The sequence below is a fragment of the Ostrea edulis genome, chromosome 7 (assembly GCF_947568905.1).
Source record: "Ostrea edulis chromosome 7, xbOstEdul1.1, whole genome shotgun sequence".
NCBI lineage: Eukaryota > Metazoa > Mollusca > Bivalvia > Ostreida > Ostreidae > Ostrea > Ostrea edulis.
The window spans coordinates 65,801,451-65,817,127 of NC_079170.1; the positions used below are offsets into that span (position 1 = coordinate 65,801,451).

Below are 15,677 nucleotides of genomic sequence, written 5' to 3' on the forward strand. Positions count from 1 at the left end.
CAAACAAATCAGAAAATAAACTTACAAAGAAAATATGTAATTTCTGATTGATACTGCAGGGATAATCAGTTTTCGTAAAGTTACATTTGTTGTTTCACAGGTAAAGCATGTGCTGATCGATGTCTGGAGCGTTGACAGACGGGAAGTGTTATGTAACAGATATACACATACATATTGTACCTGTAACGGTTTTTCAGTCAGTAATGTTAGATAGTACTCTCTCTCTCTCTCTCTCTCTCTCTCTCTCTCTCTCTCTCAAATTTTATAAAGAGTTTGCTAATGCATGTCTTTAATCCTTTTCCTGCTTTAATAGTTGGGTTATACATGTGTTTTTTAAATATTTGTACAAATACATGTATAGAATTAAATTCCTGAAAAATAATTTATGAAACCATCAATATGTGATTGATACTGACAGGGATAATCAGTTTTTGTGAAGTTACTTTTGCTGTTTTGCATGTAAAGCGTATACATGTATATACTCGTATACGTAAAATTCACATTATCAAAGATATGGGCGCCCATCTATTTGATAATGTGAATATTACTCGGATGCTAGAAGATAACCATTACTTATTTAGTTAACACCACACGGCGTCTAAAAATAGAAATCATCTAACTACATTAGGGCTATTCCAGAAATAAATACATGGGGGGGTCGGGAGGCACCTTTTGTATATACCAAGCACCCATAAAAAAAAAATAAAAAATTAACCCATGACCCATCAAATTAATAAACTCATTTTACAATGACCCATCTAATAAAAAAAAAAACTAACCAGACCCACCACAAAAATATTTTTAAAAATGAAAACGGTACAAATCTCGCGAGGTTTTCGGGACAAACATTCTAGTCAATGACGCGGTAATGCCTGTGCGACATTGTATCACAGTAGTTCTGAAGAAACGATGTCACATCAACAATCAAAGGCATCTATGGCGGGAATGTTGGAAAGATTGGGAGTCCAAACGATGCTATTATCATGAAATGGGTATGGATATGTTTTTCCACGAATCGTTCGTCTTCTAATGGAGCCCGCGCCTGGAGGCCTCTATATCACCATCACACCGACTGATAAATATAACGCATCGGTACCCTCGTATAAATCAACTAAGGTTTGCCTATTTTTATTAGAAAATGGAATACCTATTGGTTTCAAAATATTCCCAAAATCGATGCACTGTAAACTGTAATAATCTACAGAACAGAGTTCGCCGCCATCACGTCCAAAGGGACCCTATTAAACGCGCCTCTAATTTGAAGAGTGCCGTAATGGAAAGTTATGCGCTGCAAAGAGCGACAACTCGAATAGTTCTATGTTACTTTCGATTTCGAAAGCAGCATTTCGAAAGCACGTTTTCAATTTTCCCTCCGACGTTTTGTAACCAACACGACAAGAGCGACAATAAAAATATTCTGAAAACTCAACACCCACGTAGCACAAAATAAAACAATAGAAACTACCCACAATAAATATTTTATTAACAATCCCACCACGGACCAATTAAAATATGAAAAAATACGACCACCCACACAAAAAAATATCATTTGCCGCCCGACCCCCCCATTTGATCATTTCTGGAACAGCCCTTATTATACCTCAAGGGAATGACATTGTGATTATTGAAATACTATTGGTTGAGGAAATCACGCGATTTATTATCGAAATACTATTGGTTGAGGAAATCACATGATTGAGCCTACAAATACCACACACCCTTTCCCTTGATGTGTCTCGAGACATCGTGTACGTGATCCCCCGGGGAAACTCAAGACATCGTGTACGTCATCCCCTGGGGAAACTCGAGACATCGTGTACGTCATCCCCCGGGGAAACTCGAGACATCGTGTACAGCATCCCCCAGAGAAACTCAAGACATCGTGTACGTCATCCCCCGGGGAAACTCGAGACATCGTGTGCGTCATCCCTCGGAGAAACTCGAGACATCGTGTACGTCATCCCCCGGGGAAACTCGAGACATCGTGTACGTCATCCCCCGGGGAAACTCGAGACATTGTGAACGTCATCCCCCGGGGAAACTCGAGACATTGTGAATGTCATCCCCTGGGGAAACTCGTCTACTTTCCATAAAATCTACATAAACCATGATTATTGTGACGACACGATACATCAGAGTTATTTCCCATCAGTGGATTTTCATTTGTAAGGTGCAGAAGGATTTATTTACACAACTTCTTGTAAGTTTCATCTCTGACCGTCAAGTAATTAGCGTTCAGAGAAAAGGTAAACAAAATAAAAGATTATCATATCACTTTATTTTGTTGTTGTTTTTTTTTTTAACATGTTGACAGTATGGTTCTAATTTAGGGCTAAATCAGCTACTCCAGTGATTTTTTTTGTTTTTCAAACTACCACCCCTCCTTTTGAATTGGGAAAAATTAGCAACATTTTCCAGCAACATTTTCCTCAAATTGGGAAAAATCATTCATAGTAAATTAAAATGGTAAAGATGCATAAAATAACCAAATAACAATTTTTTTGTTTGAGGTTTATTTCAGATCTGATTTACAATCATAAAAAAATCATTATTTAACATTAAATATGTATTGGAAGTCAGACCTTGTATAGATATTATTTATTTTTTCTAAGAAATATTTATTGTCTAATTTCATAAACAAAATAATAAATTATTAATTTACCAGCATTTGTACCCATAATCTTGTAAATATTATATTAATAATCAAGTTTCCAGAATGTCTCTCCTGTTTGTATTTTTCGGATTTTTGTAAAACCCTATACTATTGGCCACTTCCTGTTATTAGCCTGACCCTACATATAATGGCGGTCAAACTAATTTGTCAACAATATGTATCTGGAAACTATATACTTCACTGCATATCTGCTTATATGGATGCCTCTATTGTTTTACATATTCTTTACAAAACCTTTTGCATGTGCAGTGGTTTGGAGAATGAAACTGAAGAAAAAACGTATTTACTCTTTGTCAGCAACGTACGGTAACCTTTTTTTAAATGGCCTAATTTCCCTAGATTTGAAATTGGAAAAAACATATATATATAGGGAAAAAATAGCTAATTTTAGTGAGGGGAAACAGCCGAATATCAGTGGCATTTTGGCCCAAAAAGAATCACTGTACTCGGTTATATATGTTGACAGCGCAGTTCTAATTTAGGGCTAAATCACCTACTCGATATATATGTTGACAGCGTGTTGACAGAGCAGTGCTACTAAATCAGCTACTCAGTTATATATGTTGACAGCGCGGTGCTACTAAATCAGCTACTAGTTATATATGTTGACAGCGTGGTGCTACTAAATCAGCTACATGTTATATATGTTGACAGCGTGGTGCTACTAAATCAGCTACTCAGTTATATATGTTGACAGCGCGGTGCTACTAAATCAGCTACATGATATATATGTTGACAGCGCGGTGCTACTAAATCAGCTACATGTTATATATGTTGACAGTGTGTTGACAGCGCGGTGCTACTAAATCAGCTACATGATATATATGTTGACAGCGCGGTGCTACTAAATCAGCTACTAGTTATATATGTTGACAGCGTGGTGCTACTAAATCAGCTACATGATATATATGTTGACAGCGTGGTGCTACTAAATCAGCTACTCAGTTATATATGTTGACAGCGCGGTGCTACTAAATCAGCTACATGATATATATGTTGACAGCGCGGTGCTACTAAATCAGCTACATGTTATATATGTTGACAGCGCGGTGCTACTAAATCAGCTACATGATATATATGTTGACAGCGCGGTGCTACTAAATCAGCTACTAGTTATATATGTTGACAGCGCGGTGCTACTAAATCAGCTACATGTTATATATGTTGACAGCGCGGTGCTACTAAATCAGCTACTCGGTTATATATGTTGACAGTGCGGTGCTAATTTAGGGCTAAATCAGCTACTCATTATATATAAACAGATGCAGGATTTTTTTTTTTTTGGCAATTTCAATTGCATTTCTGAAGTCTTGCTTTTTTAGAACGGTAAAATATACAACTTATTGCATGAATGTTCAGGAGATACGAAGATTTATTCACCTAAGAGAAAAAGTATTCCCCTCACACAATATGATTTTTCTTGGGTGATTAAATCTTCATATCTCCCTCACTATCATGCAATAAATGTATAATATAATCCTACATTACCCAATAAAAATCCTACGTAAACTATAAACTTAGACTGCCCAATGAAAATCCTCCAAACCAGCACCTCAGAAAACCAGTCCTCCCTAAATATCAACAAAGTTTAAAAGTCCCAGAGGAGATTTTAACATTTCCTTACCAAACAAATCTCAAAATGGGTACCAAATTTTTAAAAATAACAAGCAAGTGGAATTTCCCTTCATACTGCCAGCCACTTTTTTAAGATACCTGGTTCTGAGCTATTGATGGATTCCATTAAATGTTTTTAATATCATTGAGCAATTTTCATAAACTGGAAAGGTATAGAGATGTGGTTGGCTAGTTTTTATGTTTTTGATGATGGCAGACTGACCTGGTTTTTATGTTTTTGATGATGGCTGACCTGGTTTTTATGTTTTTGATGATGGCTGAATGACCTGGTTTTTATGTTTTTGATGATGGCTGACTGACCTAATTTTATGTTTTTGACAATGGAAGACTGACCTGGTTTTTATGTTTTTGAGAGACTGAGAGATTCCAGCTTGACTATTTTTGATTCGGTGACCTTCATCACACACAATTAGGTCAGGGCCTGGGTTGATCAAGGCTTCATGTACACCTAAAAATACAAAATAACAAAGAATGAAAACCAAGGCTTCATGTACACCTAAAAATACAAAATAACAAAGAATGAAAACCAAGGCTTCGTGCACACTTAAAAATACAAAATAACAAAGAATGAAAATCAAGGCTTCGTGGACATCTCTGTATAATAGCAAACCTATAGGAGACAAAGATCAAACCTATAGGAGGACAAAGATCAAACTTATAGGAGACAATTATCAAACCTATAGGATTGTTTGTTGATTGATTGTTTTGCTGTTTTCCGCCACACTCAACAATTTTTCAGTTATCTGGTGGTGCCCAGTTTTTATTGCTGGAAGAGAGAACCCAGATACAATGTACCTGGGAATAGAACGCCGACCCTCCGAAAGTCAACTGGGAAACTCTCTCACTTACCGTCGCACATGGGATTTGAGCCCGTGCCGACCAGAGGTGAGAGGCCATGTGATTTTGAGCGTGATGCTCTAACCACTCGGCCACGGAGGCCCTACAAATATCAACCCATAGGAGACAAAGATCAACCTATAGGAAACAATGATCAAACCTATAGCAGACAATGATCAAAGTGTTTGCCTTTCCTACCAGTTCTTCTCTTTTTACAGATTTCTTTGTGGAAGATGACATCGATCACGTGAAGTACCAATGCTGATTACCACTAACTTGTCAAAGTTGAATCAACGTTAATAACGAGCTTGATATATCACAGTTAACTTGTCAACAAAGAGGCTGTCGTTTTTATCGTGTTGTCACAGTTGACTTGTCAACAAAGAGGTCTCCGTTTTTATGGTTGATTTACTCACTAATAGGTCCTTGATTTTATCGTGTTGTCACGGTTGACTTACCCACCAAGAGGTCCTTGTTTATATCGTATTGTCACGGTTGACTTACCCACTAAAAGTTCCTTGTTTTTATCTTCTTCATCCACATCAATCACGACTGGCGATGCCGAGAACTTTTTCTGTTTTTTGACCTTCACATCTGCCATGTGACCTTTGCGACTGGACAGCAATCTGTACATCTCATAGCCCATCAACAGCACCCCGCCCTTACTGTACCACTCCGCTGTAACACAAACACGTAATCTTATAACCCATCAACAGCACCCCGACCTTACTGTACCACTCCGCTGTAAAACAAACACATAATCTCATAGCCCATCAACAGCACCCCGCCCTTACTGTACCACTCCGCTGTAAAACAAACACGTAATCTCATAGCCCATCAACAGCACCCCGCCCTTACTGTACCACTCCACTGTAAACAAACATGTAATCTCATAACTCATCCACACCCAATATCCCCTGCTCTTACTATACCACTCAACACTCCCTTGTAAAACAAAATGTAATCTCATAACTCATCAACAGCAACCCCCCCCCCCCCCTTACTGTACCACTCCATTGTAAACAAACATGTAATCTCATAACTCATCCCCCCCCCACCCCCTTTACTGTACCGCTCAGCTTGTAAAATAAAAACGAACATGTAATCTTTAAATCAGAGAAATCTAGCTATCTTCAGAGTATGAGACATTTAGTCAAATTAATAACAGTTTACATAACCTACCAATAACCTTTGCCCTGGCACCTGTGGACTTGAAGTTATCATTGAGAAGATAGACATTAAATGGACGTGGGATCACATGATCGGTTCCCAGGTCCCCAACCATTTCTTTGGTAGGACACCACATGTTGAACTCTGCCATCCAGTTCTGCAACGTGTTGATGGGTACAATGAGGAGAACTGTCCGAGCTTTGGCACACCTCAGGAAAACGTCAACAAAGGATATCATCTGTATTGTCTTGCCTAGTCCCATGCTGTGTGCCAGAATACAGCCAAAGCCCGGGCTGTTCCTATACCGACTCAGTGACTCAATGAGATTGTCGTAAAGAAACCGGATTCCACCAATCTACAAAGACAGAAAACCATTAAATGCTGTTACGTACAGACAGAAAACCACTAAATGCTGTTACGTGCAGACAGAAAACCACTAAATGCTGTTACGTGCAGACAGAAAACCACTAAATGCTGTTACGTGCAGACAGAAAACCTCTACATGCTGTTACGTACAGACAGAAAACCACTAAATGCTTTTACGTGCAGACAGAAAACCATTAAATGCTGTTACATGCAGACAGAAAACCATTAAATGCTGTTACGTGCAGACAGAAAACCACTAAATGCTGTTACGTGCAGACAGAAAACTTCTACATGCTGTTACGTACAGACAGAAAACCACTAAATGCTTTTACGTGCAGACAGAAAATCATTAAATGCTGTTACATGCAGACAGAAAACCATTAAATGCTGTTACGTGCAGACAGAAAACCATTAAATGCTGTAACGTACAGACAGAAAACCATTAAATGCTGTTACGTACAGACAGAAAATCATTAAATGCTGTTACACACAAACAGAAAACCACTAAATGCTGTTACGTGCAGACAGAAAACCACTAAATGCTCTTACATACAGACAGAAAATCATTAAATGCTGTTACACGCAGACAGAAAACCACTAAATGCTGTTACATACAGACAGAAAACCACTAAATGCTGTTACGTACAGACAGAAAACCATTAAATGCTGTTACATGCAGACAGAAAACCATTAAATGCTGTTACGTACAGACAGAAAACCATTAAATGGTGTTACATTTAAACAGAAAACCATTAAATGCTGTTATGTACAGACAGAAAACCACTAAATGCTCTTACATACAGACAGAAAACCATTAAATGCTGTTACATGCAGACAGAAAACCACTAAATGCTGTTACATGCAGACAGAAAACCACTAAATGCTGTTACGTACAGACAGAAAACCACTAAATGCTGTTACATGCAGACAGAAAACCACTAAATGCTGTTACGTACAGACAGAAAACCACTAAATGCTGTTACATGCACAGAACTTAAAGAACAAATAGCTTCATATTTCTCTTATTTTATTCTTGAAAGGCAGGATTTATTCAAAGGCTTCTAGATGTGAAGAAAAAATTCCTTGCTGTGGCCTTCAACTCGACATTTAGATACATTGATGACGTTTTATCAATTAACAATAATAATTTTCATTCATATGTTGATTCGATACTGTAGAATCATTAGAATTGGTGGTGGCTCAATTTTCGTGGAATTTATGGGTACCCCTCATTCACGAATTTACATCCTCAACGAACATACAATATATATTTCATATATATATATATATATATATATATATACACAATATATATTACAAATATATAAATCCAAGAAATTACGTCCCCACGAACCCGTAAAAATTCAGCAATCCATGAAAATTGGCCCCCGCGAATTTATAATAAATGGTTTTACAGTATATCCCCATGAACTGGAAATAAAACACGCCACAGAGTTGTCCACTTCTGCTTCATACTTAGATATTTCATTGAAAGTAGATATTAATGGCAAACTAACAACTTAAATTTATGATAAACGGGATGATTTCAGCTTCTCCATCGTCAACTTCCCATATTTATGTAGCAATATTCTATTATCACCTTCATTGGTGTTTATATCTCTCAACTGATTCGATACACAAGAGCTTGTTATTCGTATCGTCAGTTTTTTAATCGAGGCAGGCTACTGACAAACAAGTTGATGGTACAGGGGTTTCAACAATCTCGTTTAGAGTCAGCATTTCACAAATTCTGTGGTCGTTATAACGATATAGTTTGCTAGTACAACCTATCATTGGGTCAAATGATGTCTGACGTGTTTCATACTGATTGTTAGACCGTTCTTTACACATTAATACTGATTGTTAGACCGTTCTTTACACATTAATACTGATTGTTAGACCGTTCTTTACACATTAATACTGATTGTTAGACCGTTCTTTACACATTAATACTGATTGTTAGACCGTTCTTTACACATTAATACTGATTGTTAGACCGTTCTTTACACATTAATATTGATTGTTAGACCGTTCTTTACACATTAATACTGATTGTTAGACCGTTCTTTACACATTAATACTGATTGTTAGACCGTTCTTTACACATTAATATTGATTGTTAGACCGTTCTTTACACATTAGTACTGATTGTTAGACCGTTCTTTACACATTAGTACTGATTGTTAGACCGTTCTTTACACATTAATATTGATTGTTAGACCGTTCTTTACACATTAATACTGATTGTTAGACCGTTCTTTACACATTAGTACTGATTGTTAGACCGTTCTTTACACATTAATACTGATTGTTAGACCGTTCTTTACACATTAATACTGATTGTTAGACCGTTCTTTACACATTAATACTGATTGTTAGACCATTCTTTACACATTAATTATGACTAAGGATTATTCTGTTTATCCAATCAAGATATAGGGCTCAAGGCGGGTGTGACCGGTCCACAGGGGATGCTTACTCCTCCTAGGCACCTGATCCCACTCTGGTATATCCAAAGGTCCCTGTTTGCCAAACTTTCAATTTTGTATTTCATATACTAGGAGTTATAAAATTGATCACTGCTCGTTATCTTCACCTTTTCATTCATCATTAACATAAAAAGTAAACTTCCACTCTTTATACAAATAACTGTTTATTACAGTTTACCATTAACATACAAGTTAGTATTTTCAGGTGTTCAGATTTACCTGGTGTTTTTTTATGTATTTGGCAATCTGAGGAGGCAGGAAGATATCTGGTTCATCTGGAGGATGTCCGATGTTGACCAGTACCCTTCCAAAGTCGTCGTGAACGTTGAGGGTGTCGTTGATGTGGTTACCAGCATTGTTTGGGTCCTCGGCGTCAACATCACTGTCCTCGTCCTTTGTGAGGAGTATGTCATCTTCATCACTGCTCAGCTCGATTACATCGCCATCTGCATCAGAGGACCACAACATAAATTATCCAGCAGAGAACCACAACATAATTATTCTAACAGAGGACCACAGCATAAATCATCTAACAGAGGACCACAACATAAATCATCTAACAAAGGACTACAACATAAATCATCTAACAGAGGACCACAACATAAATCATTTAACAGAGGACCACAACATAAATCATCTAACAGAGGACCTCAAGATAAATCATCTAACAGAGGACCACAACATAAATCATCTAACAGAGGACCACAACATAAATCATCTAACAGAGGACCACAACATAAATCATTTAACACGGACACGATAATCTCTAGTTATATTGTCTCCTACGACTGTAACAACACGATGTGATAAATCATTGTCTACTACGACTGTAACAACACGATGTGATAAATAATTGTCTCCTACGACTGTAACACTACGACTGTAACAACACGATGTGATAAACCATTGTCTTCTACGACTGTAACAACACGATGTGATAAATCATTGTCTCCTACCACTGTAACAACACGATGTGATAAATCACTGTCTACTACCACTGTAACAACACGATGTGATAAATCATTGTCTACTACCACTGTAACAACACGATGTGATAAATCACTGTCTACTACCACTGTAACAACACGATGTGATAAATCACTGTCTCCTACCACTGTAACAACACGATGTGATAAATCATTGTCTCCTACCACTGTAACAACACGATGTGATAAATCATTGTCTACTACCACTGTAACAACACGATGTGATAAATCATTGTCTACTACGACTGTAACAACACGATGTGATAAATCATTGTCTCCTACCACTGTAACAACACGATGTGATAAATCATTGTCTCCTACCACTGTAACAACACGATGTGATAAATCATTGTCTCCTACCACTGTAACAACACGATGTGATAAATCATTGTCTACTACCACTGTAACAACACGATGTGATAAATCACTGTCTACTACCACTGTAACAACACGATGTGATAAATCATTGTCTATTACGACTAATAACACAATGTGATGAATCACTGTCTCCTACCACTGTAACAACACGATGTGATAAATCACTGTCTTCTACGACTAACAACACAATGTGATAAATCATTGTCTATTACGACTAATAACACAATGTGATGAATCACTGTCTCCTACCACTGTAACAACACGATGTGATAAATCATTGTCTACTACGACTGTAACAATACGATGTGATAAATCACTGTCTTCTACGACTGTAACAACACGATGTGATAAATCACTGTCTTCTACGACTAACAACACAATGTGATAAATCATTGTCTACTACGACTGTAACAACACGATGTGATAAATCATTGTCTACTACCACTGTAACAACACGATGTGATAAATCATTGTCTCCTACCACTGTAACAACACGATGTGATAAATCATTGTCTACTACCACTGTAACAACACGATGTGATAAATCACTGTCTACTACCACTGTAACAACACGATGTGATAAATCATTGTCTCCTACCACTGTAACAACACGATGTGATAAATCATTGTCTCCTACCACTGTAACAACACGATGTGATAAATCATTGTCTCCTACGACTGTAACAACACGATGTAATAAATCACTGTCTACTACCACTGTAACAACACGATGTGATAAATCATTGTCTACTACCACTGTAACAACACGATGTGATAAATCATTGTCTACTACGAGTGAAACAACACGATGTGATAAATCATTGTCTACTACCACTGTAACAACACGATGTGATAAATCATTGTCTACTACCACTGTAACAACACGATGTGATAAATCACTGTCTACTACCACTGTAACAACACGATGTGATAAACCATTGTCTACTACCACTGTAACAACACGATGTGATAAATCACTGTCTCCTATGACTGTAACAACATCATGTGATAAACCATTGTCTACTACGACTGTAACAACACGATGTGATAAACCATTGTCTACTACCACTGTAACAACACGATGTGATAAATCACTGTCTACTACCACTGTAACAACACGATGTGATAAATCACTGTCTACTACCACTGTAACAACACGATGTGATAAATCATTGTCTCCTGCCACTGTAACAACACGATGTGATAAATCATTGTCTACTACGACTAATAACACAATGTGATGAATCACTGTCTCCTGCCACTGTAACAACACGATGTGATAAATCACTGTCTCCTACGACTGTAACAACACGATGTGATAAATCATTGTCTCCTATGACTGTAACAACATCATGTGATAAACCATTGTCTACTACGACTGTAACAACACGATGTGATAAACCATTGTCTACTACCACTGTAACAACACGATGTGATAAATCACTGTCTACTACCACTGTAACAACACGATGTGATAAATCACTGTCTACTACCACTGTAACAACACGATGTGATAAATCACTGTCTACTACCACTGTAACAACATGATGTGATAAATCATTGTCTACTACCACTGAAACAACACGATGTGATAAATCATTGTCTACTACCACTGTAACAACACGATGTGATAAATCATTGTCTACTACCACTGTAACAACACGATGTGATAAATCACTGTCTACTACCACTGTAACAACACGATGTGATAAACCATTGTCTCCTACCACTGTAACAACACGATGTGATAAATCATTGTCTCCTATGACTGTAACAACATCATGTGATAAACCATTGTCTACTACGACTGTAACAACACGATGTGATAAATCATCGTCTCCTACGACTGTAACAACACGATGTGATAAATCACTGCCTACTACCACTGTAACAACACGATGTGATAAATCACTGTCTACTACCACTGTAACAACACGATGTGATAAACCACTGTCTTCTACGACTAACAACACGATGTGATAAATCACTGTCTACTACGACTGTAACAACACGATGTGATAAACCATTGTCTCCTACCACTGTAACAACACGATGTGATAAATCACTGTCTACTACCACTGTAACAACACGATGTGATAAATCACTGTCTACTACCACTGTAACAACACGATGTGATAAACCATTGTCTCCTACCACTGTAACAACACGATGTGATAAATCATTGTCTCCTATGACTGTAACAACATCATGTGATAAACCATTGTCTACTACGACTGTAACAACATGATGTGATAAATCATCGTCTCCTACGACTGTAACAACACGATGTGATAAATCACTGCCTACTACCACTGTAACAACACGATGTGATAAATCACTGTCTACTACCACTGTAACAACACGATGTGATAAATCATTGTCTCCTACCACTGTAACAACACGATGTGATAAATCACTGTCTACTACGACTGTAACAACACGATGTGATAAATCATCGTCTCCTACGACTGTAACAACACGATGTGATAAATCACTGTCTACTACCACTGTAACAACACGATGTGATAAATCATTGTCTCCTACCACAGTAACAACACGATGTGATAAATCACTGTCTACTACCACTGTAACAACACGATGTGATAAATCACTGTCTTCTACCACTGTAACAACACGATGTGATGAATCACTGTCTCCTACCACTGTAACAACACGATGTGATAAATCACTGTCTACTACGACTGTAACAACACGATGTGATGAATCATTGTCTCCTACCACTGTAACAACACGATGTGATAAATCACTGTCTCCTACCACTGTAACAACACGATGTGATAAATCATTGTCTACTACGACTGTAACAACACGATGTGATAAATCACTGTCTACTACCACTGTAACAACACGATGTGATAAATCATTGTCTACTACCACTGTAACAACACGATGTGATAAATCACTGTCTACTACCACTGTAACAACACGATGTGATAAATCACTGTCTACTACGACTGTAACAACACGATGTGATAAATCACTGTCTACTACCACTGTAACAACACGATGTGATAAATCACTGTCTACTACCACTGTAACAACACGATGTGATAAATCATCGTCTCCTACGACTGTAACAACACGATGTGATAAATCACTGTCTACTACCACTGTAACAACACGATGTGATAAATCATTGTCTTCTACGACTGTAACAACACGATGTGATAAATCACTGTCTACTACCACTGTAACAACACGATGTGATAAATCACTGTCTACTACCACTGTAACAACACGATGTGATAAATCATTGTCTACTACCACTGTAACAACACGATGTGATAAATCACTGTCTCCTACGACTAACAACACAATGTGATAAATCATTGTCTACTACCACTGTAACAACACTATGTGATAAATCATTGTCTTCTACCACTAACAACACGATGTGATAAATCATTGTCTTCTACGACTAACAACACAATGTGATAAATCATTGTCTACTACCACTGTAACAACACGATGTGATAAATCATTGTCTACTACCACTGAAACAACACGATGTGATAAATCATTGTCTACTACCACTGTAACAACACGATGTGATAAATCATTGTCTACTACCACTGTAACAACACGATGTGATAAATCACTGTCTTCTACGACTAACAACACGATGTGATAAATCACTGTCTACTACGACTGTAACAACACGATGTGATAAATCACTGTCTACTACCACTGTAACAACACGATGTGATAAATCACTGTCTACTACCACTGTAACAACACGATGTGATAAACCATTGTCTCCTACCACTGTAACAACACGATGTGATAAATCATTGTCTCCTATGACTGTAACAACATCATGTGATAAACCATTGTCTACTACGACTGTAACAACACGATGTGATAAATCATCGTCTCCTACGACTGTAACAACACGATGTGATAAATCACTGCCTACTACCACTGTAACAACACGATGTGATAAATCACTGTCTACTACCACTGTAACAACACGATGTGATAAATCATTGTCTACTACCACTGTAACAACACGATGTGATAAATCACTGTCTACTACGACTGTAACAACACGATGTGATAAATCATCGTCTCCTACGACTGTAACAACACGATGTGATAAATCACTGTCTACTACCACTGTAACAACACGATGTGATAAATCATTGTCTCCTACCACTGTAACAACACGATGTGATAAATCACTGTCTACTACCACTGTAACAACACGATGTGATAAATCACTGTCTTCTACCACTGTAACAACACGATGTGATGAATCACTGTCTCCTACCACTGTAACAACACGATGTGATAAATCACTGTCTACTACCACTGTAACAACACGATGTGATGAATCATTGTCTCCTACCACTGTAACAACACGATGTGATAAATCATTGTCTACTACGACTGTAACAACACGATGTGATAAATCACTGTTTCCTACCACTGTAACAACACGATGTGATAAATCATTGTCTACTACGACTGTAACAACACGATGTGATAAATCACTGTCTACTACCACTGTAACAACACGATGTGATAAATCATTGTCTACTACCACTGTAACAACACGATGTGATAAATCACTGTCTACTACCACTGTAACAACACGATGTGATAAATCACTGTCTACTACGACTGTAACAACACGATGTGATAAATCACTGTCTACTACCACTGTAACAACACGATGTGATAAATCACTGTCTACTACCACTGTAACAACACGATGTGATAAATCATCGTCTCCTACGACTGTAACAACACGATGTGATAAATCACTGTCTACTACCACTGTAACAACACGATGTGATAAATCATCGTCTTCTATGACTGTAACAACACGATGTGATAAATCACTGTCTTCTACGACTGTAACAACACGATGTGATAAATCACTGTCTTCTACCACTGTAACAACACGATGTGATAAATCACTGTCTACTACCACTGTAACAACACGATGTGATAAATCACTGTCTTCTACAACTGTAACAACACGATGTGATAAATCACTGTCTACTACCACTGTAACAACACGATGTGATAAATCACTGTCTACTACCACTGTAACAACACGATGTGATAAATCATTGTCTACTACGACTGTAACAACACGATGTGATAAATCACTGT

The 15,677-nt window shown here is 37.5% G+C and overlaps 1 protein-coding gene across 1 annotated transcript in view; it reads right to left on the bottom strand.

The window, feature by feature from the left end:
• The window catches only part of LOC125654582 (helicase ARIP4-like), a 69,471-nt gene that overhangs the window by 30,527 nt on the left and 23,267 nt on the right, over positions 1-15,677 (bottom strand). The window contains exons 8-11 of the mRNA XM_056145120.1: positions 9,391-9,617; positions 6,329-6,671; positions 5,651-5,824; positions 4,643-4,757 (exon numbers count right to left, since the gene is read on the bottom strand). Coding sequence (XP_056001095.1) covers positions 4,643-4,757; positions 5,651-5,824; positions 6,329-6,671; positions 9,391-9,617 — 859 coding nt within the window. The remainder of the gene's footprint in view (positions 1-4,642; positions 4,758-5,650; positions 5,825-6,328; positions 6,672-9,390; positions 9,618-15,677) is intronic.